At 40.0% G+C, this 27,968-nt stretch overlaps 1 protein-coding gene across 1 annotated transcript; it reads right to left on the bottom strand.

Moving 5' to 3' along the window:
* Positions 1-694: 694 nt before the first annotated feature.
* On the bottom strand, positions 695-27,968 carry LOC127787299 (uncharacterized). Its single transcript, XM_052315268.1, has 3 exons — positions 27,794-27,968; positions 1,363-1,470; positions 695-1,183 (listed from the first exon to the last, which is right to left on the bottom strand). Exons 1-3 carry the CDS (start codon positions 27,884-27,886, stop codon positions 959-961), a joined length of 426 nt encoding a protein of 141 aa, XP_052171228.1. The 5' UTR covers positions 27,887-27,968; the 3' UTR covers positions 695-958.

Below are 27,968 nucleotides of genomic sequence, written 5' to 3'. Positions count from 1 at the left end.
AATTGTATTCAAAATTATTAGACAAATAAATTAGCATATATATTTCTAGATGATGTTTTTAAGTTAATAAACTGTTGTTTATATACAAGGCTCTTAATTTTTTAAGGGTTATGGAGGGAGTTTTACTCTTGCTTTAGAGGCATAGACTCCACAGTCATGAGAGAGAGAGAGAGAGAGTACGGGAGAAAGGATTTTTTATCAACATTATTTGAATATTTGAAAATAATACTTCGTGTAATACTTTTTTATTGGTATATTTTACACTTACATTGATTATACACATAATACAATATATTAATAAAAGAGTATTACAAGAAATGTCATTTCCCGAGTGTCCAAATAACATTCTGTTAATCAATTCTCACAAAATAGAAAGCCTCAAGCATTAAGCACTTTCTATTTTTTACTTTATCCACACTTCACAGAAAAAGAAAAAAACATGTTTCATGCTATTGGTACCCTTTAGCTTACACATTGAGCTACATAATATATGTAAAATGAAAAAAATACTCTTCATGCCTTACCGTCTCATGCCGCTTTAAATGAGAGATATTTTTGTCATTTTACATATATTATGTAGGCTAAGATATAATCCAAAAAGTACCAATAGCATTTTCCTTTTCTAACTTGAACCCGCTGCGTTCTAACCACAAAAGAACAACACTACCATATATATATCCGAGTCTCACAGTCATAAAAGTGTAAGAAGCTAACATATCAATATAGAACAAAAACAACTTGCTTGTTTCAAATTAGCCAGCACTATTGAAAGCAATGAAGATGGGCATTCTCCTCTATGTGCAGCCCAACCTAAGATTTATCAAGAACAGTACAGATAAACTTTTGGCTTCAGATTGCTGAGCCCACAATATATGATCAATAAAAGTACACACGAGAAGGAAAAAATGAGGGGAAAAAACAAAACAAAAAACCAATATTGAACAATGACATTAGGACTTCACTTATCAGAAATCTGGTCCTTTGCCTCATCACTACCACCTCCGGTGGTTGCCGTAAATTTTTGCCGTTCATCGGAAGTTGCAGTGATCACCGGCATCCATACATCGGCAGTGCTGCTCAACAGAGACTTCACCTGGGGGTCTGCAGCCATGGCTGCCGAAATCATCTCATCAACATCATCCAACTTCGCAGATAATTTATCCAACTCCTGTGCTATTTCCAGCTAAAGACAAAAATAGATTCCCGGAGGAATAAACAACATGAGGATATCTTAATCCCAACCGGACTTGGAAACAGAAAAACGAAAAGATCCCAGAATGACAGCTCAGAGTTACAAATGAAGATGAAACTTGGGAGCTGATAATAGAAATAGCTGGTGAGGTGTGTAGACATCAAAACTACCTCGTCAAGATTTTGAGTAGATTTTGGAGGTACTTTTGTAACTTCAAGCCCAAGGGCTTCAATTTTCGAACGCAATTCAACTTCTTCTTGATTTGTCAATGCTTCTACCTACATAACATGTATTGTTCAGATTACTTATCGAGAACAAAATTGTTGTTACTTGCAAAGAAAACGGAAACATGCAACAGCTAGACAGGAATAATGCATCAATATAAGCAGCAGCAGGAACACGCAGTGCTCAAGCAGGACAGCCTGAGTTTACGCCAATAAAGTGATTTTCACAAACCAATAGGAAAATTCACAACTAACAAAACTATCTATAATTTTATTGCATCCTTATAAGAGAGAGCACCTTACAGTCTTGTCCTTTAAGTTCCCAAGCAAAAAGATTAACAGTGAGTAACTTGTCACCATTCTTTCATCCACACGTAAAACTGAAAGTAGGTAGCCAAGTTGCTAATTCTTTGGTACTTCCAGGCTTTAAATACTAATTACTCTCTCACCTACTTTACACTAATATAAGTATAATTTAGTCTGTGGCATAAGAATATTGCAGCAAATACAACATAAACTCTCTATGTTTGTTCATTTGTTTTTGTTTTATTTAACTTTTTATTCAGTGATTCAAAAAGATGGAGAAATCCATGAGGATGTCGCACATAGAATTAAGGCAGGTTGGCTAAAATGGAGAAATGCATCGGAGGTGTTATGTGATGGTAAAATCCCATTAAAATTGAAAGGAAAATTTTATAGGACAGCTATAAGACCAGTCTTGCTGTATGGCTCAGAATGTTGGGCAGTCAAATACCAGCATGAGCAAAAGACGAGTGTAGCGGAGATGAGGATGTTAAGATGGATGTGCGGACATACAAGAAAGGATAAAATTAGAAATGAAGTTATTCGTAATAAGGTAAGAGTAGTGCCAATCGAGGAGAAGATGAGAGAGACTAGACTAAGATGGTTTGGTCATGTGAGAAGGAGACTAAGAGACGCTCCTGTGAGGAGAGTTGATGAAATGGAACAATTAGTCACAAAAAGAGGTAGAGGTAGACCTAAGAAGACTTTGGGAGAGACATTAAAATTTGATATGAAATATATGAATCTAAATGAGGATATGACAAAAGACAGAAATACATAGAAGTCTAGAATTCATGTAGCCGACCCCACATAGTGGGATAAAGGCTGGATATGTTGTTGTTGTTGGTGGTGATGAGGATTCTTCCCAAGGTAGGGTGTAGTAGCATTGGACCTTCCCGACGGAGTCTATAGTAAATACCTGCTACCACCAGATTGGATAAACCAAAATTCTGTGGTCAATGAGAATTGAAGCTATGACTTCCCATATTACAACTGATTGTAGAGTTTATACCCAATACCCCTTAAATACCATGCCAGTTTAAAATTTAGCCCCTCTTGTTAAACAAATACATAAATCAATCTCATTCAAGAATATATCAGCTTCCAATTTAAAGAAAGTTGCCTATTGGCTAATAAAATTTAGCGCCTCAAGTGGAAAGAGCTAAATAAAAGAATTGGGAATATTATAAGTTGCAGCAAGGACCTGATTAGACAAATTAATTGGCCAATTATTGCAAGCAAATTTCAGATTTTTTTGTCCACTTGAGGCACTCCAATTCATGCGAAGTTCAGTTTCAAGGCTGTTTTGGATTTATCAGATCACACACAATATCATGTAAGAATGAAACTTAATATGGACATTAACTGCATAAAGGAAGTAATCTTTTCTTATAGAACCAGAAGACTCGGGTTTCCTCTTAGGTTCAAAGGCAAAATCAAAAGACCACGCTCATAGGCACAAGTCATAATCATAAAGCATTGTTCCAAATCTGACTATGTTGTCCAGAACTATAAACAGCATACATGGCAAGATCTTTTCAGCAATGAATGTACAGACTCATTGTTGGAAATGATAGTAATTTATCGTTACTGATCCCAGATAAAAGCTTTTCCCCCTCGTGCGGGGTATGTAATGCAGTATTCTATGCATGGGTGGGCAAATAGGAGATTTTCTTTGAAAGGAAGGTATATGACAATAACACTAGGCAATTATACATATTGAACCTCATATGGCATTCACAAGCACAATCTTCCTTTCAGATCACATACTTAAAGGACAGAATAAATTCTTCAAATAGCCATGTAAACCTCATAGTCTGACAATAATGATAATGGGATCCCAAATATTCCACTTTGATGTTCTTGCCCAGGAGCCAAATCCTACGGGAAACATCACAGGACCATCATTAAAAAGCTAAGGGGTTGTTTTCTTCGTGTTTCGGTTTTCACTTTTGATTTTTGAATTCATTTTCAGTTTTGTGTTTTGAGTATTTATTTTGAAATTGCTGAAAAAGCGTTCTTTTTGTGTGTAGCGTTTTTCGTGTTTTGAAAATTTTGAACGTATTTATGATGAAAATAGTCAAAACGACTTTTTGTTATTTTGAGTTTTCTTTACAATTTTTTTTCTTATTTTCCAAAATGTGTTTTTGAAAATATGAAAGTAAACATATTTTTACTGTTTTGAAAAACTGAAAATGGCCTAAAAATAAAACAATAAAGAAAACAGGGCCTAATATGCAGAAATGGATGGTTCAATTAGTCCACGAATGATTCCACAACAGAACACCAGAAATTTTGACTTTACCTCAAGTTATGTACCTGAAGTGACATCAACTTGCATGTCCACCTAATGCAACAAAATTAATGGCCAAACAGTCTATCCCGTGATTGTCCTCCTACAAGGCTATCATAGCAGGATGCATAGATACGGATACAGGACACATATATGGCATGACATTGAGACACTGTCCCTATAATGTTCCAGAAATTAGATCACATTCACACAGAGAAAAATAAATTATGTATTCTGCATATATGCATAAAAGTAATTCACATTCTACATATCAGGAAAGAATATGAACAAGATGTTTAATGTCTATATCACAAAACTCTATTTATAAACAAGTTGAAAGTTCTGATCCTAGAACCAAAAAACAAGAAAAATCTAAAAGGGGGTGGGGGCAATTAAATATAAATAAAATGTGATATTATTCCGAGTTGTTCAAGAGAAGGAAAATCATGATCAACTATATGGGTCTAACAGGACGTGCTTCGTCGAGTTTGAATGTGTACAAGAAAGTGCTTCATATGTCAGCACATAACATAGTGAGGGACATGATATAATACCTTCTTAGACGAGTCTATCTTCCTTAGTATATTTACACATTATATATGCTATAGCTCCCTACTGCCACTTGCATTTGCAAATAGGGTAAAAAATTGTGATTTTTTATCTTCCATTCTGCTCCATCCATCACTAAATAGAGAGCAGCAGTTAAAGGATCACTTTCATTGAGGAACTATGAACATATCACAAACGTGCATTAGACACATTTCAGCTATATCACAGCATATTTCACAACACAGCCAATCCGATCCACTATTTTCAATAAAGAGCTGCAAAGGAACATAAATTAGAGATGAACTCCACGTTACTTTATTTCCAGGAGAAGTGCTTCTAGATCCTACCTTTCCATCTCAAGGACCATGAATTTTCATGACAATTTTAATAATACAACAAGGCCCTATTTATCATCCCACTAAAAATAAACCTTTTTGTGTAAGGAATGGAAAAAAAACTATTTTCTTCTCTACTTCATCCAATTACATGAGCTCTTCTTTTATAGAAGAGGGATTTACATAAAAAGGACAATAATCAATTGATACAATAGGAAACTATAGATCTATACACTTAGGAAAGTTTCCTAAGACCAGTTTAGGCAAGATTTCCTAAACTGATTTTAGGAAACCCATGCCACCTTAAAATCTCCGAATGCCAACACTCCCTCTCCAGCTAGAGAATGTATATCCCACATTCTCGGCTTGCTTACCAAGTCTTCAAACCTTTTCACTAGTAGCCCTTTGGTTAGGATATCCGCAACTTGTTGTTTAGATGGCACATAAGGTAAATGAATTAGGTCGGCTTCCAACTTCTCTTTGATGAAATGTTAGTATATCTGAACATGTTTAGTCATGTCGTGTTGGATAGGATTATAGGCTATGCTGATTGCTAATTGGTTATCACACTAAAGCCTAATTGATCCTTGGGCTTGAATCTTCAGGTCTTCAAGGATAATTTTTAGCCACAAAACTTCACATAGGCAAAGGGCCATAGCCCTAAATTCCGCTTATACACTTGATCTTGCTACAACACTTTGCTTCTTATTCCTCCATGACACCAAGTTCCCACCTAGATAAACATAGTAACCACTTGTTGACCGCCTATCTGTTATAGACCTAGCATAGTCAGCATCTGAGAAACCCTTGATGTCCAGCTTATTCCTTACCTTAAATAGAATTCCCTTACCTAGAGTGGCCTTGAGGTAACTTAGAATCTTTCTTACAACAAGCATATGCTCCTTAGTTGGGTTGTGCATGAACTGGCTCACAAGACTGACTGCAAAAGCGATGTCAGGCCTTGTGTGGGAGAGATATATGTCAGGCCTTGTCCACCGGGTGGTTGTTAGAGTTGTTCCACAACTTACTGTTAGGTTCAATAGGGATTTTAGACCATTTTCCACTTGTTAACCCTATTTCTGCTAATAAGTCCAACACATACTTCCTTTGAGAAAGAAAGATCCTAGCTTTAGAATAGACAACTTCAATTCTAGAAATACTTGAGAACCCCCAAGTCTTTGATCTTGAATTCCCTGGTCAATCTTTCCTTGAGTTTTCCTTGCTCCTTATCATTGCCTGTGACAATCATATCATCTACAGATACTAACAGAATTGTCACTTTACCTTCTTTGGAGTGTTTTATGGAGTGTGGTCTCCCTTACTTTGGTCATACCCAAGAGCTTTCATAGCTTAGAAAAATCGTCCAAACCAAGCCCTAGGAGACTGCTTAAGCCCATATAGAGCTTTCTTGAACTGACATACCTGCCCTTCATGCCCTTCTTGGAACCCTGGTGGCAATTCCATATATACGTCATCCTCCAAATCCCCATGGAGGAATGCATTTTTTACATCTAGTTGTTGTAAGTTCCATCCAAAATAGGCAGCCAATGAGAGGAGGATCCGTACCGTGGTCATTTTTACTACTGGAACAAATGTCTCAAAATAATCCACTCCATAAGATTGTGTGTATCCCTTAACTACCAGCCTGACCTTATATCTCTCTAGGGTGCCATCAGCCTTGTATTTTACATTGAAAATCCATCTACACTCCACCGGATTGATCCCCTTAGGTCTACACACAAGATCCCATATATGGTTCTTTTTTAGGGCACTCATTTCCTCCAACATAGCTTGTTTCCAGTTCTGATCCTTTAATGCTTCATTTACTGACTTAGGAATGATAATTGAATCTAAGGAAAGTAGGAAACTCTTATGCTTTTGGGAGAGACAATGATAGGAGAGAAAATTGGTTAAAGGATGTTGGGTACAGCTCTTAACCCCCTTTCTAACTGCAATAGGTAGGTCTAAATCATCAAAGATAGGGCCATCAGAAGAGAAAGTATCTTGCATGAGATTCACACCTGGACTAGGATCCGAGAATGGTGTATGTTGAGTGTCTTGGATAGGCTGCCTTCGCTTGTAGATGTAAGGAGAGCCCTTGTATCCAACTCAGCCTAATCATGCCTTTCTTTGTGACTGCCAGAGGACAGGTCAATGAGAGGATGAGAAGGTCATGTTGGTGATGGCTGAGTTGTTTGAGCGGTAGTAGGGCTGGTTTATGTCAGAATGTGATTCTGACAAGAGAGTTCTCTCGCAATTCAGTGAGAATTGCGCGGGAATTGGTGAGTTAGAAGGAATAGAGGGAGAGAAATAGAGAAAGAGAGAGAGAAGTTGAGAGGGAAATTGAATCAATTGAATTTTCAAAAGATATCTCTCCTGGCCGTGAGGGTTGGTTATATAAGTACCAAGCCTTGGCACCAATATTTAGTTACATTTGAATTAGGCCTATGTGTTGTAACTGCCACTCTAATTCATATTACACTAGTACCCTTTTCCCTTCTACCTTATTATTCTCCTTATTTACATAATAGTCTGTGACAGTTTGGTCAAGAGAATTAGAACTGGAGTGAGGGGTATGCTGAGAGGCAGACAAGAGAGTGTCATCAAAGCTGTAGTCCCCATACTAAAGTCTCTCCCCTTGGGACCAGCTGGAGAGGAACCAAAAAAAGGAAGGGACTCAAAAAAGGTAACATCTTTGGAAACATACAGCTTGCGAGTAGAAGGATAATAATACTTATATCCTTTTTGGGTAGGAGAATACCCTAGGAAAACACACTTGAGTGCCCTTGGATCCAACTTATCTCGATGTTGTTTGGATATGTGAACAAAGGATACACACCCAAACACTCTAAGAGGAAAAGGAGTATGCACATTGAAATCTGGAAAATAAGTGGTTAGACAAGTAAGAGGGCTTTGTTGGTGAAGGAGCTTAGTGGGTACTCGATTAATAAGAAAGGCAGCAGTGAGGACAACCTCCCCCAAAAAAATTTTAGGAACTCTATGATGATGAAATAGGGTATGGGCCACATTAAAGAGATGTCTCATCTTCCTCTCAGCTACTCCATTTTGTTGTGGAGTATCTATACAAGAAGATTCATGGACAATTTCTTCTTGTTGGAAAAAATGATGCATATGATGGTTAAAATACTCTCAGGCATTATCAGTTCTAAGTTTCTATATAGGTGTTCCAAATTGAGTAGTAATCATCTTACAAAAATTTGGCAACATTGTTCCTATAGTTGCCTTATCTTTTAGCAAAAACACCCACGTCATTCAAGCACAATCATCAATGAAAGAGATAAACCACCGAGCCCCAGAATAATTAGGAATTTTACAAGACCCCCATACATCAGAATGAATTAGGGCAAAGGGTTTAGAATTGATTTTATTACTCATGGGATAAGAAACACGATGTTCTTTGGAAAGAATACATACATCACAATGAAAGATTCTGGGATCAATAGAATGAAATAAAGTAGGAAACATAACTTTTAATAGAGTAAATGGAGGGTAACCAAGGCGGTAATCATGCAACCATATATTGTGATGATCTGCTATAGTTTGAGAGGAACAAGCCATCGGTAGCTAGTCTCTAGATGGATAAGAAGCCTTCCTTACAAAGCAGTACAACCCACCTTTTTCTTTAGCAACACCAATCCTCGTCCCTGTCTTCATTGCCTGAAACTCACACATATTAGGTGAAAAAACAGCTTGGCAATTTAAGGTTTTAGTGAGCTGATGGATGGAAAGGAGATTAGCTGATAAGTGTGGGACATGAAGGACTGGTTTAATGGAGAGATTAGGGCTAAGATCCACACTACCATGGCCAACAATAGGAACTTTCATTCCATTAGCAATTGTAATCATTTTGGTGGTCTTGAGAGGTTGATAGGTGGAAAATACACAGGGGTTAGGAGTTATATGGTTTGTTGCTCCTGAATCCAAAATCCAAACATCATTCCGATCAGTATTGAAGGTAGAAAAAAATGCATAATGAGTGCATTTACCTGGGGTTTCCAATTGTGCTAGGGAGCAGGATCCTTCTTGCATTGATTTGAGGAAGGACTTTAGCTTGTTGATCACCTCAGCATCAAATGGAGTGAGATCTAAGTTGCTGGCAGCCTCAGCCTTCACTCTCGTCCGGTACTCCTCTTGCCCCTTGTGTGATAGATAAATCTGGGTTCTTGCAACCAAGTTCTTGAATCCTCCTCCACTCCTATGTAAGACAGCCTCTTTTCCATGAAGCTTGAAGCATGTGCCACAGGTATACCTAGGTTTCTTACAATGAGTGCACCATAGTCCCTCTCTTCCATTAGCTCGAGTTTGAGCCTCTAGTCTCCCAAATCTAAGCCGTGTCCCCTCTCTTTTGTTCACTGTCATTGCAGATCTGTCAGTGGCAGATTCCCTTAGCATCAACAGCCTCCTATTTTCTTCACTTCTTACCACAGCAAATACCTCATTAAGAGAGGGGAGTTTTTCTCGACCAAGTAGTTGCACCCTCACTTGATCAAATTCAGGGTTAAGACTAGCAAAAAACTCAAAAATCCTATCCCGTTCGACTATTTGGTTAAGGGTTGCAGCATCCGTGTTGTAAATGATCTTTATACTATGGTAGTAGTCTAACTCTAGCCAATGACCATTCATAGGATTATAATCCTCGGTGACAGACAACCCCCCCCCCCCCCTATTTAGAACCGCTCATTTTAGTTTTTACTTCATAGATCACTGATGCATCCTGAATTTTGGAGTAAGTTCACTTCACAACTTCCCAAATCTCCTTAGCAATACCCAAAAACATGTAATTCCTACTTACCTCTGGAAGCATAGCATTCCACAGCCAAGACATTATTTGGGAATCCTCAATATCCCATGTCGGGTACATAGGATCAGTTGCCTTTGGAGGAAAGGCAATGAAATGACCGATCTCACCCCTTCCTTTAAGAAATGTCCTTACCGATTGAGCCCACTGCAAGTAGTTTCTCTCATCTAGTCAATAGGATAGGTGGATATTGGGCAACTCACCTGCTACTACTCCATGCCCAGCTTCCAGGATTGCTCTAGGAACTTGATCCACCGTTGGCAAGGTCTCTCTGGTTACCATGCGAGAGTACAATGCTCACATGAAAAAGTGTGATCTTTATTAATGAAGAATTGGGGATACAAAAATTTAAGGTAAGGGAAACTAGGGTGCCCTAACCGCTCATGCCATAACATAGCTTTGGCATTAGCGTTAACATTGAAAACAAATTTATTCAAATGAGCAGTTTCTAATGAGTTCCTGGGCAACCAATAGAGGTCATCCCTAGCTTCAGCACTGCCAATCATCATCCCCGAGGCTTAGTCCTGAAATAAATAGTAGGATGGAAAGAAGATTACTTTGCAATCCATGTCACTTGTAATCCTACTCACAGAAAACAGGTTGTAACTTAAGCCTGGAACATATAGAACTGAATCAAGCTTTAACTTTGAAATACACACTTTACCAAGACCCAAAGCAGGAGAGGTAGAACCATCAACCATAGAAATCTCAATCAGCTTTCTACATGGCCTATATTCGGTTATACATTCCATAGAACTTGACATATGATCAGATGCCCTTGTGTCTATTATCCATACATCCTTAGGAATCTGTTTTGACACTAAAGAGCAATGAGGGTTCCTTGCAGAGCAACGAAGGCTGTAGGTTGAGAATTAGAGGAATCAGCCAATCTTGTTCCTTGACTAAGCAGCCTGTACAATGTTTGTATTTGTTCTTCTGTCATATTTAGGTTTGGTTTTAATCCTTTTTCCCCACCTGGTTTTGGCCCATCTTCAACAGATGCAGCAGCCACATAGGCTGATCTGTTGCCTTCTCGCTTATTCCTTGGTTTCCAATCAGTTGGTTTGCCATGGATCTTCCAACAAGTCTCTCGTGTGTGGTACGGTCTCTTGCAATGATCACACCATTGCTTATCTCTCTCGGAATATTTTTGACCAAAATCCCCTTGCTTAACAGTAACAAGGGCTGAATGTTGATTAGTCAAATCAGCAATCGATTGAAGCATAATCTTTCGACAGCTTTCTTCTCTTCTAACTTTTGCAAAAACTTCTCTTAAACTGGGCAGAGATTTAGTGCCTAAGATCCTGCCACGTACCTCATTTAGATCATTGTTAAGTCCATGGAGAAAATCGAAAATCCGATCTTTTTCAATCATCTTGTTGTATTTAACACTATCAGCAACACTCTCCCAAGTAATAGTATAAAACAAATCCATCTCAAGCCATAACTCTACCAAAGTATTAAAATAATCTGTAACACTTAGATTACCTTGTTTGGTGTTTCTTATGGTTGACCTTACCTCAAAGCTTTGAGATGAATTCTCCAAATCTGAATACATCTCTTGCATCGAGTCCCAAATCTCCTTGGCTGTTTTGTGGAAGAGGTATGTCCTTCCAATCCTAGTCTCCATAGAATTTATCAACCATGCCATGATGGTTGAATTTTCTGCCTCCCATATGCCATAAGAGGTGTCTGTTGGCGAAGGAGCTGGAGTCGCACTAGTCAAATATCCTACTTTTCCTTTGCCCTTGATCACCAATAAAACTGATTGAAACCACTCCCCTAAAATTACTCTCATTTAACTTATGGTGAGTAATTTGTAGTGGGTGATTATTGATTGAATGGCTGGACATGTTAGGAAAAGATTGAGAAGGAGCCGAATGGTGAACAACACTTAGGGAACTGGTGGCTGAAGTTTCTGTAAGGGTAGGGTTTTGGTTTGCATCGGTCGTGATCTTTTCAAAAAAGGGAAAAACAAACGGCAGAAAAAAAAAAAAAAAACTTGAGGCTTAACCTATGTTCTGATACCATGAAACAAGCGGGAAAAATAATGCTTGATTAATTCTAAATGAGCCAAGAACAAAAAGTTAAATACTCTACCTATCCTTATCTTTTCTCTTAGAAAATAGGAGATGAGTGTCATGTACTAAGGGTAATTAGAAGGGCAATAATGTAATTAGTTATATTAGTTTGTTAGGAGATATTTGGGTGTTTGTTAGGAGCACATGGGTGCTGTTAGAAATTAGTTAGGGAGCTAGCTAAGGCCTATAAAAAGGCCCATTGTAAGAAGAGAGGGTATGCTGAAAATTATTGAATTGAAATTCCATTTTCTTTCCTCTACCATTCTTCCTCTCTCGTTCTTGTTCCTCTCTTTTCTGTTCTCTATTTCTCCCTCTCTTTTCCTTAATATCTCTCCCTCTAACTACTGATTTCTCCCCCATTTCCCCCTCCTACAATTCTGATTTCATTCCACAATTCCTCTTCTAACCCATCACGAACTCTAGGTTCGTGACAAATGGTATCAGCTTGGCTGTGGTTTTGATTCGAGTTCCGACGGTGATTATAGGCTGCTAATTTCCGATCGAAGGAGAGCAAGCAGTTTCGACTCGAAACTGTACGCAGATTCCGTTCGAAGAGACGGATTCCTCCGACTTCTTTGCTGGTGATTTCCGACACCCTAGGCTGCTAATTTCCAAGTCGGAAGGCGTTTGAGGCGAGAATATGAGGCTTGGTAGCAGGCGAGCTAGGAAGTCGCGACTGGTGTAGGAGTTCCAAGAGATCGCGGTTGTGTAGCGGGGTTCAGCTGGAAGGCAACGAAGGAAGGGTGGTCTACGACCACTGAAGTGCGACTGTTGAGGCGAGCGGGAGTCCGTCGAGGTGAAGCGGATGACCCATTGTAGTTGCTACCAGATTTCGAAAATACTAGAGGCGAGCGCAATTGGGCTGGGAGCCTGTGGACGGTGATTGGGTGGCGACTGGTGCAAGAAGGAATTGGGCTTCGATTGATCGAACAGCAATTCCGATCGAAGCTGCTAAAGTCAAGGTGATTTAGCGCATCTAACTCCAACTAGCCAGGTGATTGTCAGTGCTTTGGGGCAATCCAGGAAGAGGACCCAGATCAGAGGCGCCGAAATTCAGATCTAGGAGAGTGCTGTTAGGGTTGCCGCTTAGATCGGAAGGCACTGTGTGTGCTATGGTTTGGGGTTGTCTTCTGAACCGTGTTGGTGACCCGTGCTTTCCTCCTTGATCGGAAGGAGATTCCGACCATTCTGAAAAGCCAACTCAGAGCATAACCGAGGGAAGTAAGCTTGATGCATCACTGGCCATAAGCTGAAGCGGATTCGAGGCCAAGCGATTGTTGAATCTGCAGCAATTGCGAGTAGCGGCAGCAGAGAGTCAGAGACGGTGGTGTCTGACAGTGCCTTCGGTAAGCAAGGAAGGCTGTTGATTAAGAATCAGCTGCAAGTGGAAGGCTGTTGATTAAGAATCAGCTGCAAGTGGAGAAGCTGAGCAAAGTTCGGAGCAGCTGGGAGTGGATTTTTGAAGGTGAATTTGGATGGGTGATTCTTGGCTGTGAATTCCGAAGCTCTTTTTGGCGGTAGTTCCAATCAAATCCTAGGTTGCTAGTAAGGTAAACAAAGGTTAATTTTGGCTTGAATTTTGGGATAATTTGTTTGAAGAAGAGCGGTATACATATAGCTCCTTGGTCTTCAAAGTATGCTGATTGTGAAAAATCAGCTAAGGGGAGCAGTGCATGTAGGAGAGCATGGGAGCCTCAATTGCAGCAGAAAAATCCTTCATTTTCAGTTGAAATGGGGTTTCAATTGCAGCCGAAGGATGCTGCATTTTCAATGGAATGTCCTGCTCGTGAAGCCTTGGGAAGTAGCTCACGAAGGAGTCCAATGGAGTCTCAATCGCAACAGAAGGGTGCTGTATTTTCAGGGGGACGACCTGATCATAAGGCCATTGGTAGCAGTGCATACATGGAGCAGATGGGCCCTATATTGCAGCAAAATAATGCTTCATTTTCAGCTGGAATGGAGCTTCAATGGCAAACAAAGAATGCTTCATTTTCAGTTGACCAGAAGCATCAAACATGGGGAAAGGATTTTGAGAAGGAGATTAGCCAAGTTGACAAGGAAACAAGAAGTGTAATACAAGAAGAGTGCAAGGAATTCGGTAGAATGTTCCGCGAGAAGCTGCAAGAGTTTGCAATGATACTAATTAAGAAGTATCATTACAATTTTCCGGTGGAATATTTTGATGATTATCATGGAAGTTTTAACAAGGAGGAATTCCTTGGAGCGGAGCAGCCGAAGGAGGAGACAAGATTACGAACATCCGATTCACTGCCTACTCTAGACTTTGGGCAGAAAAAGAAGCATTCTGATAGGGCAACAGATCAAAAGGAGCCTTCAGATCTTTTTGAAGAAGAAATAATATCCCAAGATGCATCTACTAAAAGCCTGCAAGGAAATTTTAGGGAAGCAATTGATGAAGTGATAGAGGAGGCCAAAGCCAACTCATTACCCCCAGTAGCTAGTGCAGGGGCGGAAGGGTTTGGGATTGCTCCAGATCAGAAGTTTGTGGAAAATGGGACAGCATTGGATCAGACAAATCAAACTAAAGAACCAGCCATCGGTGTGGATGATGGTGCTGAAGCCTTTCCTCAGATTTTAGACTTATCGAAATTTGAGGAACAATCACATTCGGAACAAAATATGGATTTGACTTGGGTTAAAATAGGCAACGAGAAAGTGAAGACAGCACTAGCTGGAGGAAAACTAAGGGATATAGCGGAAGGAATCGAAGGGTTTGCTGAAGAAAACAAAACTATCGCTGCTGTGTTGGTTTTTGCTCCTACTAGAAAATCCAAGTTGCTGTCTAACATATGGAAGGATGATTTGTTGGCTGAAATTGAAGTTACACCAGCTCCTAAGGCTAATGCTCACAAGCAGCCTTGGTACGAGTGTCCAAGGAAAATCTGCAATCTTCCATTGCTGCATTTCGAGGATGCTGATGATATCTTTCAATTTGCAATTGTGGTGCACCATGGAGGTGTAGGAACAACTGCTGCTGGTATTAAACTTGAACTCTATCAACTTGCTCCTATTGAAGTTCTAGGCCGAATTACGACAGGGATTGATCTTGGATACTTGAGAACGAGGAAGAAGAAAAGGCCTAGAAGGACAAGAAAAGAAAGAAAGAAAAATCAGATAGAGAAGGCGGGCATTGGATAAAGAAGCAATGGCTAGGTGGTAATAAGTTTCTTGGGGACAAGAAACATTTCAATGAGATAGGATATTCTATCTCCTAAATTATAGAGATAACCTAAAATCTAAACATACACATTCAAACTTTAAATTATAAGTTACAACAATTCAATCTACATGGCCGGATGGCCTTATCCTTCATAAACGATCTTCAACTTTGAATTTCGTCCAACAAATGATAAGAGAAGAATTTGGGGAAGAGATCAGTTGAGAGGGAGAAATCAGTAAGAAGATAAGGGAAGAGATCACCGAGAGAGAGGGGAGAAATATTAGCGAGAAAATAGAGTATTCAATTCATTTTCCGCATATCCCCTTCCTACAGCTGAGGCAATATATATAACCTCACTTAGCTACCAAATAAAGCTCTCTAACCAACTAAGCTACAAGATAAAAAGGGAAAATAACATAATAACAACACCCATGTACTGTAACCGAATTACAAAAATACCCACTAACAGTAATTGTAACTCAATTATAGCTTTGCCCCTATAATACCCAAGGTCGTGACAACTACATACTCAGTTGCAACGTAAGGGGATGACCAAATTAATGGGATTGGATTATGTAATCCAATACTGAAAGGGAAAGGAAAACCTAGCTGCAGATGCATTATCAAGGTGCTACGAAGAAGGGCATGCTGCTGCCCTCATAGTGGTAGTTCTAGATTGGCACCATGAAGTGGCTTCGAACGGATGAGAGCATCCGAGAGCTCCTACAGCAACTAGTAGTGGATCCTAATGCCAAGTAAGGGTATACCTTGACCAATGACCTTACCCGAAACAGAGGAAGGTTGGTGATAGGGAAGGATGAAAACTTGAAGAAAAAGAATGTGGAGGTGCTGCACTGTTCACCAATAGGAGGACACTCCAGCATAATCACTACCTATCACAAGGTTAAGTAGCTCTTTCATTGGCCAGGGCTAAAAAAGTATGTAATGGAGTTTGTGCTGAGTTGTGATGTTTGCAAAAGGTGCAAATCTAAAACGGTGGCTACTCTGAGGTTGTTACAGCCATTAGATATACCAGGAGGACCATGGGAAAGTATCTCAATGGATTTCATTGAGGGCTTACCCAGGTCGGAGGGGCGGGACTGCATTATGGTCATAGTGGATAGATTTACAAAATATGCCCACTTGATAAGGCTGACACACCCCTACACAACTCAAGAGATAGCCAAAGTGTTCCTAAACCGAGTGGTGAAATTACATGGAATTCCTAAAGCTATAGTCTCGAACCAGGATAAAATTTTTACTAACCTATTGTGGAAGGAATTGATGGGCTTACTAGGGATCTAACTCAACATGTCCACGGCCTACCATCCAGAATCTGATGGGCAGACCGAGAGGGTAAATCACTGCTTGGAGACCTATTTAAGATGTGTTTGTTTCCTACAACCGAAGTCTTGGCATAAGTGGCTCGCATTGGCACAGTGGTAGTATAACTCCAACTACCACAACTCCATCAAGAGGTTTCCTTTTGAAGCCCTGTATGGGTACAAACCAACCTTGCTACCCAATCTTAGGAAGTCCTCTACAGTGGCAACCTTGGATGCATAACTTCAACAAAGGCAGCAAGCTTTCCAAACACTCAAAACAGAATTGGCCAAGGCCAGGAATCGTATGAAACAATTTGCTGATAGAAGGAAAAGTGAAAGGGAATTCTAGGTGGGGGATTGGGTATATTTGAAGCTTCCGAGCCATCTACAAACCTTACTCGGAAAGGCCAGTTCGAAGCTCAGTCTGAGGTTTTATGGACCATTTTCAGTGCTAGCTCGTGTAGGAAGTGTGGCCTATCGATTACAGCTACCAGATGACTCCAATATACACCTAGTCTTCCATGTATCATTACTTAAGAAGGCAGTGGGACAGTAGCCCATTAGCCCAAGGTTACCCTGTGTCATTGATCCAAATGGCAATCCGAAGAAACCTACGGCTATAATTGATAGGAGAGTCATCTACAAACAAGGGGCTCCCATCGTTCAAGTGCTAGTGCAGTGGGCTAACCTACATCCCGACAACAATACTTGGAAATACCTTCTAGATATTCTCAAGCAATTCCCTCAGGCAGCAAGCCTTCTCAGCATTTCTTGAGGAGAAGAAGATTTTGAAGGGGAGGGTAATTGTCATGTGTCGCGAGATAAGGAGAGGGTGCCAGTATAATTGGGCTATACTAAGGGTAGTAAGTAGTATATTAGAAAGTATGCTTTCAGGAGTTATAAATTGTCTGTTGTTGCATTAGGGAGCTAGTACATTCCCAGCAACGGTAATCTATTACCGCACATGGGACAGGTGGGATCAGCGATATATATGAGCTGGTCATTTCTCCAATGATTAATGAATATTCTCGAAAGTTTCCATTCTCTCTCTCTCTTGTCTCATCTCTCTCATATTCTCTCTCCCTCTTTCTCTCTCTTTCTTCTTCTCGGTCACCATTCTCAATCGTCCAACCAGTCAGATCCTCGGGAGCTGACATTTAGATAGACCAGATTTTAGCCCTACCATGACACACGAATTCTTAAGAATATTTCATCTTATGGAAAAGAGGATATTTGATTAGGATTCTTACCAAATAGGATTCTTGGAAAACAAGACTCTGGCACTATAAATATGGCTTTCCCCCTTCATAATTCTTCACTTCCCCTCTCCTTAGTTGGTTAACCCCCTCCCTCTCTTTTCTTTGTTAGTCCCTTATTCCTTTCTTACTACAAGCAAGATAGCAAGGTGTGAAGGTTTTGATTAAGAGAAAAGAGTTAAAGATCTTTTTATTCCAATCAAGTTGAAGGTAAGTGCATTATGAACTATTTTCGTGTTTAAATAAATTCATGAAATTAAGTTTTATGGTCCCTCATGTCATGATTACAAGCAAGTTGCGGGACTAGAGCTTAGTAGCTACGCGCGAAGGTTCTTACCCTTACAAGTTGGTAGAATCTATCATGTCTCCTCATATTGCAAATTCAAGTTACCACATGTTTAAATACGATTAATAGTTCATTTGTGCTTGTTGAGATTTATCTCACCCCCCTTAAGTGGCTATGAATCAGGAGGTTGGAGCATGGATGTAGCGCGTGGTGGCATTTTCAAAGGGATTTCAAGAATTTAATTTCAGTTTTTTTAGGATGTCTATTAGATAAACCAATCCAAGTTTTTTTTTCTTTCCTTCTTTCTATTGAAATAAAGTTTTTCAATAATAAACTCTAGATTTTATATGAATGCTATAAAGCATGTTTTGAAATTTTATTTAAGTTTATGAAAGTTTGATTCTCGATTTAAGTTCCGCTTCAGCTTATGGCCAGTGATGCATCAAGCTTACTTCCCTCGGTTATGCTCTGAGTTGGCTTTCCAGAATGGTCGTAATCTCCTTCTGATCAAGGAGGAAAGCACAGGTCACCAACACGATTCAGAAGGCAACCCCAAACCGTAGCACACACAGTGCCTTCCGATCAAAGCGGCAACCCTAACAGCACTCTCCTAGATCTGAATTTCAACGCCTCTGATCTGGGTCCTCTTCCTGGATCGCCCCAAAGCACCGACAATCACCTGGCTCGTTGGAGTTAGATGCGCTAAATCACCTTGACTTTAGTAGCTTCGATCAGAATTGCTGTTCGATCAATCGAAGCCCAATTCCTTCTTGCACCGGTCGCCACCCAATCACCGTCCACAGGCTCCCAGCCCAATTGCGCTCGCCTCTGGTATTTTCGAAATTTGGTAGCAACTACAATGGGTCATCCGCTTCACCTCGACAGACTCCCGCTCGCCTCAATAGTCGCACTTCAGTGGTTGTAGACCACCCTTCCTTCGTTGCCTTCCAGCCGAACCCCGCTACACAACCGCGATCTCTTGGAACTCCTACACCAGTCGCAACTTCCTGGCTCGCTTGCTGCCAAGCCTCATATTCTTGCCTCAAACACCTTCCGACTTGGAAATTAGCAGCCTAGGGTGTCGGAACTCACCAGCAAAGAAGTCGAAGGAATCCGTCTCTTCGAACGGAATCCGCGTACAGTTTCGAGTCGAAACTGCTTGCTCTCCTTCGATCGGAAATTAGCAGCCTATAATCACCGTCGGAACTCACCGATAATCACCGTCGGAACTCGAATCAAAACCACAGCCAAACTGATACCATTTGTCACGAACCTAGGGTTCGTGATGGGTTAGAAGAGGAATTGGGGAATGAAATTAGAATTGTAGGAGGGGGAAAAGGGGCAGAAATGGGGGAGAAATCAGTAGAAAGGGAGAGAGTAATAGAGAGAAACGAGAGGGAGAATTAGAGAGAAATGTAGAAAGGAAAATAGAGATTTAATATCAATTTTTCAGCATACCCTCTCTTCTTACAATGGACCTTTTTATAGGCCTTAGCTAGCTCCCTAACTAATTTCTAACAGCACCCATGTGCTCCTAACAAACACCCAAATATCTCCTAGCAAACTAATATAACTAATTACATTATTGCCCTTCTAATTACCCTTAGTACATGACATCTCACTTTGATATATTTCACAATGATCCTTTCTTTACAGCTCGAATAGCTTTATATAGCTACTTCTCCCAAGTAAGTAATTCTATTACAAAATAAAACATAAAATACAACTACTAAAATAACAAAATAACTACTGTTAATTACTATTATATCTTTGAGATCATGACAATTCCCCCCTCTTTGAGAAAGTGTTTATCCCCAAGAACTCACAACAACTAGCCCTGTTTGCCATCTAATCCCAGCTTTCACTAGATGTTTTGTCCTTCTTCCTTTCTTTCCCCTCTTAAGCCTTTCCCTCTTTTCTCTTACATTCTTTTGCTTTTGCTTTTCCTACAAACATAAAATGTAGACCTCGAAGATCTTCATGTCAAGGCTCTCTTCTCCCATTGATTTGTTAGTTCCAAAAATTTCCTTGACCTCTGCTAAGACTAGTTCAACTACCACGATATCTGCAATATCCCACAGATGCAACAATTGAGAAGCGTCGACTCGCTTCAATTGTTTCCTCTACTCCTCTGGAGTTTTTTTCCTTCTCATGTTTCTGAAGATCCACCAAGTAACTTTTAAACATATCTTCACGCTCTACGGTGTCATGATCCTAGGGCTTAACCTAGGATCAGTTTGGGAATCGGAAGAATCCGATTTAGCTATGGCCAAGAACAGAAGGAAATTAAGGAGGAAATTGGAAGAATGAGGGAGAGATTAGAAGAAGATTAAGGGAGAATAGAACGAATAGAGGGAGAAGAGAATTGAGTGAGACGAGAGAGTGAGAAGAGGATAATGTTGTATTCTATTTTTGCATGCCTTCTCCCATGGAATGGGATGAATACATATAGGTGCTGCTTGACGTGGGTGTGGATGCAGCAAATCATCCCCCCTCCAGCAGTTACAACAAACTATTTTGTCCTTTTCCTAAGGCCTCACATGTGGCCTTTCTAATTCTAACAGAATTGATAGCTGGAATATAGGTGTAACAATTAAAGTAAAAGAAATACAGCATAGCCATTCTAATTAACCATTGGGTCGTGACAATTCCCTCTCCTTGAAAGGTTTCTTATCCCCAAGAAACTTATTACCACCTAGTTGTTGCTTCTTTATCCAATGCCCATCTTCACCCAATGGTTACTTCTTTGCTTTTCCTTCTTCTTATCTTGTTTTTCCCTTTTCTTTTGCCTTCTCTTTTCTTTCTCCTCATCAACAACAACATTATGTCTTGCTGCCACACCAATTTCATCCATCTGCCTCTTCCTTAGTGCCGTTAAAAATGGTTCCAAATCTGTCGTCAGCCCTACAACCCTATCCTTTTCAATTATGGACACAATTTCAATCCTCTTTGTAGGTAAAAATCTGTACATTACCTCCAACTTTTCTTGTTGCAATGTTACCTTTGCTTTGTCTTGTGTGCCCGTGCCAATGACATACATGTGAGATGTTCCAAGCAAAGTGCCTGGTGCAATCCCTTGTTCCTTCTCCTCAAGTACTTGGTGAAGAGGCTTTTCTGGCTCCTTCTTCTGTTGTTTCCAAAAATCAATAGCATCAAGTGTCTCAGCACTAGTAAGAGTGCTTGAGAGACTTCCATTCTCCAATTCCTCTTCCTCACCCTCTTCTTTCATGTACTCCTCAGCCCTCTCCACCTTCTCACTGCCCATTTTACCCCAAGCCAAAGAATCCTTAGCTTTTGGTAGGTCCAAAATAGAAGGAAGGATTCCAACCCCAATATCTATGTAGATTGAGGATCCTTTAGTTAGATTTCCTTGATCCAATGCTATTTCATTTCTTACGAACTTCTGATCCAGAACACCACCAAATCCTTCAGCCCATGCACTAGCCAACGGGAGTAATGAGTTGGTATCTTCCTTATCAATTTTGCTTAAACCGGTACACTTCTTCTGCTCAACATTGGAGGTGAGCAATGAATCCCCTTCCCGCCATCTTAACTTCTCCTTTGGCTGGTCCATTTTGAGAAATTCCTCTTTGTTAAAACGTTCGCGATAATCATCAAAGTATTCCACCGAAAAGTTGTAATGATACTTCTTAATAAGTATCATCGCAAACTCTTGCAGCTTCTCACGGAACATACGGCCAAATTCTTCGCACTCTTCATGAATCCCAATGCTTGTTCCTTTATCCCTGTTGCTGCCAACTGAAAATGCAGCCTTCTTTGGCTGCCATTGAGGCTCCATTCCAGCTATGAAGGAAGCTTTCTTTTGCTGCAATTGAAGGCTCATCTGCCCCATGTATGCACTGCCTCCCCTAGCTTCACGAGTTGGATACCCCACTGAAAATGTAGCACTAGTCCGCTGCAATTGAGGCTGCTCTCTTGCATGAAAATTAACCACTGAAAATGCAGCATCATTCGACTGCAATTGAGACCCCATTTGTTTCATGTGTGCCCTGCTTCCCTTAGCTGATTTTTCACAATCAGCATACTTTGAAGACCAAGGAGCTATATACATACTGCTCTTCTTTGCCTCTTCCATTCAACAAAGTTAACCAAAATTCAAAGTCGAAACTACCCTTTGTTTACCTTACTAGCAGCCTAGAATTCAATTGGAATCACCTCCTATTACGCCTGCAGAAATTCAAACACTGACTGTCAGCTTCACCACTGGAATCGGCTGGCTCGAATTTGCTTTTCCTTCCACGTTCGGCCTCAGCTTTCAGCCCAAGCTCAATCTTCGTAACCTTAGGAAAGTGATTGGTGAGTAGTTGTCGGAACTTCCAGTTCCATTGACTCATTGGACTCTAGAATTCGTTGCTCAATGAATTCACCGCAGTTGCCGAAAACACCGTCGGACCAGCTAGGCCAAGTCCCCTTCAATCCTTCTCAACCTGGACCTTAACTATGAAAACTGATTTCCCTGCCTTACACTCAAGTCAAAATCGCATCCAAAGAACAGCTACTACTCAATCACCGCCCAAGGCTCCCAGCACAATTTGCAATTGCTTCTGATTCCAAAATCACCATAATTCACTGCCAAATCAATCGCTACACCTACTCCCGAGTCCAAATCACAACACCCACTCCAGTCACGACCTCCTGGCCGTCCGCGTCAACCTCCAATGGACTCAAGATCGCCTTAGGACATCCGCACTCTTCGTCCGCTACAATCACGAACGCCTATTGGTCCGCGTCACCTTCGACAGACTGTCGCCTCTAGGATCATCTGGGCTGCTCACCTTCCTTGAGCGAATGCGATGCAACCAACGAAATTATGCGGAATTGAAAATTTGGTGGTTGCAGTAGCTTACGACTTGGCTTCCAAGTTCGTTGAAGCTGTGTTCCCTTCCACTTCGAGCAAGACTCACTGAAATTTGTGGCCAAGCGTCAATGGTCGGCTTCGTCTTCAAGACTCGAACACACTTTCGGAATTCTCAAGCCGAGAGCCACTCCTTTGTCAGACTCACGGGAAGCTGAATTCGCTTAGCTTTGCTTCATCGTACGGACAAGTCGGATTGGAATGACTGAAATGGTCTCCTCGTTTGATCGATGCTAATCTTGCTCGCTGAAAATCAATCGAGGCTTTGCTTCGATCACGCCTTTCTTCTCGCTATCAACTCACGATCAAAGTGACTTTAATATTACTAGTGGAATTCCCACCCAATCACCGACCACTGGTTAGAATTCACCTAAATTCTTGAATCGGTCTTGATTCCTTTTGAATGCTTGCACTCGCCTATCACACTGTAACCAAGGAAACTCGTTGGAGTCCTTGTATTCGCTGGAATCACTTAACAGAGAGAACCGCCGAGAAACGGTGGCTCTGATACCAATTTGTCATGATCCTAGGGCTTAACCTAGGATCAGTTTGGGAATTGGAAGAATCCGATTCAGCTATGGCCAAGAACAGAAGGAAATTAAGGAGGAAATTGGAAGAATGAGGGAGAGATTAGAAGAAGATTAGGGAGAATAACATGAATAGAGGGAGAAGAGAATTGAGTGAGATGAGAGAGTGAGAATAGGATAATGTTGTATTCTATTTTTGCATGCCTTCTCCCATGGAATGGGATGAATACATATTGGTGCTGCTTAACGTGGGTGTGGATGCAGCAGATCATCCCCCCTCCAGCAGTTACAACAAACTATTTTGTCCTTTTCCTAAAGCCTCACATGTGGCCTTTCTAATTCTAACAGAATTGATAGCTGGAATATAAGTGTAACAATTAAAGTAAAAGAAATACAGCATAGCCATTCTAGTTAACCATTGGGTCGTGACATACGAGTAGCTCTATCACCTTGAACTGTTCATCCTCCTCAACATTTACATACTCTAGGAATGCTTTAAAAACATGTTTTACTTCATGTTTGACAACGTACACCATGGGTTTACCTTCAATAGATTTCTCCTCCAATGGCATCACAGTGACTATTCCTATAAGTACCATTCCTATCCTGACATCCTAATTGGATGGGAAAAGATGAGAATGTTTCGCAGGTTCCTCGATGGCTAAAACATGATCTCCTTCCCGACTTTCATCTCCAGCAAGATTTATAGTCAAGTTGTCTAATGAATCAATATTGTTTTTCAATTCAAATTGTTCATCAGTTTCTCGTAAGTTAGAAATCTGAGGAAGTAATCCGGCACCACCTTCCCCACTGATAAATGATCCTTTAGTCAGAAATTCCTGATCCAATTTAGTTGAGTTATTAGCTTCTTGCAAATCGAAGGCCTTTGGTAGGATTTCAGCTCCTGCTAGAATCAGTTCTATAGTGGATCTTGAAAAAAATTTCTCTGGTAAACTGGTCTAGAATCTCTGTGAAATCAAAATCATTAAGTTGTCCAATTTTTTACTGAGGTTAGCAACTTTCTCCTAGAATTCGTTCTCCATCTCCACCACAATTCCAATCCTTGAAAATTTGCCTCTGAAACAGCAATCTGTCAATCGCCACTTGAGTAGTTTCCAAGAACCGTACAGCCAAGAAGCGTTGGAAATCAACAATCGAGAATCAACCGTCAGAATTCACCTTCAAAAATCTGAACCACTGCTACGAGTTTTCTGGAATCAGCAATTGAAATTTCGAAACTCATCATTGAGAATCATTAACTCTGAACTTCAATCAAGATCACTTCTTGACCCATTTTGGATTCAATAACCGAGATCTAGTTGATCGAAAATCATGTGAGAATCAATCTGATCTGAGTTTGTCACAGAAAGCAATTGCCAATGGCCCGCCTGCAAATCAACGATCCTTCGGTTCTGCGTTCAATTCGTTGTGAATTCCTACGTACAGATCAATGATCCTTCGGTTTTGCGTTCGATTTGTTGCGAATTCAAGATCGCTTGGAGTCTTATTGTGGTTGTTGTAGTTCAACAATCGCCCCAAACCTGCATCCACTTCATGCCTTCCTTCTCGTCGGAATCTCAATTGCAATCGTTGTGGATCCATGCTCGCCCAGATCTGTTTTGTTGCCTAGAATCTCACCAATAACTGTTGGAAATTAATCCGTAGAGGAGCGTCAAAAATCAACCAAAAATGAATTTGCCAAAATTCTTAAGAGCAAGAATTGCTGGAATCATAGCCGAGAATTGATCAGCTTTGATACCATTTGTCACGATCCTAGGGTTTGCCTAGAGTTTGAATAGGAAAATTAGAAGAAATTAAGGGGGAATTAGACTAAAAGGGGGGGAATATAGCAAGAATTGGGGAAGAATTATAGAAAGAATTGGGGAAGTATTTCAAACATAACAGAGAAAGAGAGAGATCAGAGAAGTTGCAGGAGGAAGAGCTATACAATTCGAGAGGGAGAGAATCAGAAGTCTCACTTTGATATATTTCACAATGATCCTTTTACAGCTCTAGTAGCTTTGTATAACTACTTCTCCTAGGTAAGTAATTATATTACAAAGTAAAACAGAAAATAAAACAACTAAAATAACAAAATAACTACTGCTAATTACTATTATATCCTTGGGGTCATGACAGATGTGGAGGCATTTACTGAACAAATTAGGCATGCCCATGAGGAGGTGACATCCTTAAAGGCCAACAATGATTCTTTTGCTAGAGCAACAAATTTACATCGTTATCCCAAGGAACTTGTAGAAGGTGATATGGTGCTTGTACATTTGAGGTGAAAAAGGTTGGGTACTTAGTACTTGCCAGAAATTGAAGTCCAAGAAGTTTGGACCATGCAAGATTCCTAAGAAAATTAGCTTGAATGCCTATGTGATTGAGCTACCACCAGAATTACAAATTAGCTTGTATCCATTTGAAGGTTTTGACGAAGATATAGCAGTGACTGAGCAACTTGAACAATTGCCAAGAGCATAACCACATATCATGAAATTGCTAAGAGTGTGACCATATATTATTCAGGAAGTTTTGGAAGTTAGAGACGCTATCTCTAGAAGGGGCAATCAATATAGGCGATTTTGGGGGAAATGGTTGGGGCCATTGGGCAACCAACAAGAAAAGAGAAAGCACTTGGATTGTAGAGGAAGAACTTGAAAAGATTGATGCAGAGGTGCAGCTAAAGTGATAAAAGTTTTCTAGTCAAAATTGAGTTCCTCACCACCTGGGGAGATTGATGCAAGAGCATATTCTTGAATTAATAATGTTTTTATTTTCTTATTAGTTTAGCTTATGGTAGTTTTTATGTTATTAGGTTTTTGTAGGTATTTATATAATTAGCTTTAATAAATAGTCATGAGACTAGTATGTGACTTTTAACTATAGATGAATGGCCAAGATTAGAAGAATTGGTTTGTGATGGCTAGAATTTATTACCACTATAACCCTAGTACAAATAGCATCTCGAGACACTTTGTAAGAATTTACACTAATTCAACTTTTGAGGTTTTCTTAAACCCTAATTTTCATATCATCATTCCACCAGCTTTGCATTTTACACTGTTTTATCACAAATTCTACATGTGTTTTGCTGGTTCTTCCTCTCACACTGTATCAAAAATGGAACACAGATGCAAGTTGGAGCATGTCTTTAAACTTTAAACTGAACCTTTCAATAATAAAGTGGAACCACATGGTGCTGAAAATTAATCTCAATGCAACTCCAACCCAACTTTCTCACAAGTCATGTTTCAGCAGATTAATTATTGTAATTTGCATACCAATCATTGAAAAAGCAATATTTAGCACACATTCATCTCAAAAAATTAATGACCATCCTCTTAACAAGTGCCATTCTAGCTCTTCAAACTACATTCTCTTCCATTGAAATCCCCCTCCCTCCTTCACTCATAATTGATTGCACTCTTGACCAGCATCTTCCATAGCAACGTCACCAGTAACATCCGTTTTATTCTTTTGAGATGCCTAAAATTCAACATCTTCCATGGCCATGGGAAAGAAGAACACTAACATCCGTTGCATAACCTCACCCGAGAGTGTGACACATAGAGACAAAAACTTGGGCTGATTTATACGCATATTTGTTTGCAGAAAGCGTAGTTGTGGTACAACAAAAATCTCAGCTTTACATCCATGAAGAGAATCCCCTCTAAGTGAAACTAGTATTCTGACTAAAGGTGTAAAAGCCCATCACATAGATATTGTGTTAAGTACTAAGCAACATTCATGTTAGGTTTTTTTTCAAGCATCTAGCCAAAGTTATAACCATAACAAAGATATTTTGTTCCTTGGCAAGCAACATTTGCATCTTCTGTTTTCTTTAATGTATCTATCCAAAACTACACCCATAACAAGATATTTTGTTCCTTGCTAAGCAACATTTTCATCCTTTGGTTTTCTTTCATGTATCTAGCCAAAACTATGACCCTTTATTAGAGTGGAAAGAGAAAGAGATTAATGAAGCCGATACCAAGTATTTGGGGAAAGACTCATTTGAGTTGGCCAAATTTAACCTATCTTCTCATTTCTAAAAATTCCGCGTACCTAATAATGAATATATAGTGAATAAAAATGAAGTATTCATTAATAAATTCTACCATTGGTAAAGTTAAGGGTAGTAACATATTTAGGTGCATACAAAAATACATACATAATCAAAAACAGATGATTCCACATCAGTGAGAGGTGAGAATCAAACAGGCCAATCATTACCCCATCGTTAAGATGACCAAACAATATATATTACAGGGAAAATTCTGCAGAATGATATAGCTTGAAAGGAGATTAATAAATGAAAGAACATCCCATAGTTCACCAAGAATTCAACCGCAATAACAGAATGGTAAAATTTTTAAAACTTGAACCAGATTTTACCCCAAAAAGTGAATCCCCATAAATTGATACAGAAAAGTCGAAAACCCATAACTCAAATCCATCAAATTCAAATACCCAGGTCAGAGATCTCATCAGGTATTCAGAACATATACTCTGAGGCATAAATTATCTAAAAATAAGGCACCTGCTGGAGGAAATTGGCGAGAAGGCCAAAGAGCTGGGCATCTGGTGGCGCCGTCTCCGCCGCCCCCGCTGCTGATTTTCCGTCTTCTGCCATTCTTCCGTTCGATTTTGGCGAGGTTTTGTGCCGTCGGATACGGATCGATTGGTGTTCCCCTGTTCGTCCAGTGCATTATTAT

This window comes from Diospyros lotus, chromosome 12 (assembly GCF_014633365.1).
Source record: "Diospyros lotus cultivar Yz01 chromosome 12, ASM1463336v1, whole genome shotgun sequence".
Taxonomy (NCBI): Eukaryota; Viridiplantae; Streptophyta; class Magnoliopsida; order Ericales; family Ebenaceae; genus Diospyros; species Diospyros lotus.
This window is presented reverse-complemented; position numbering and strand designations above follow the sequence as displayed.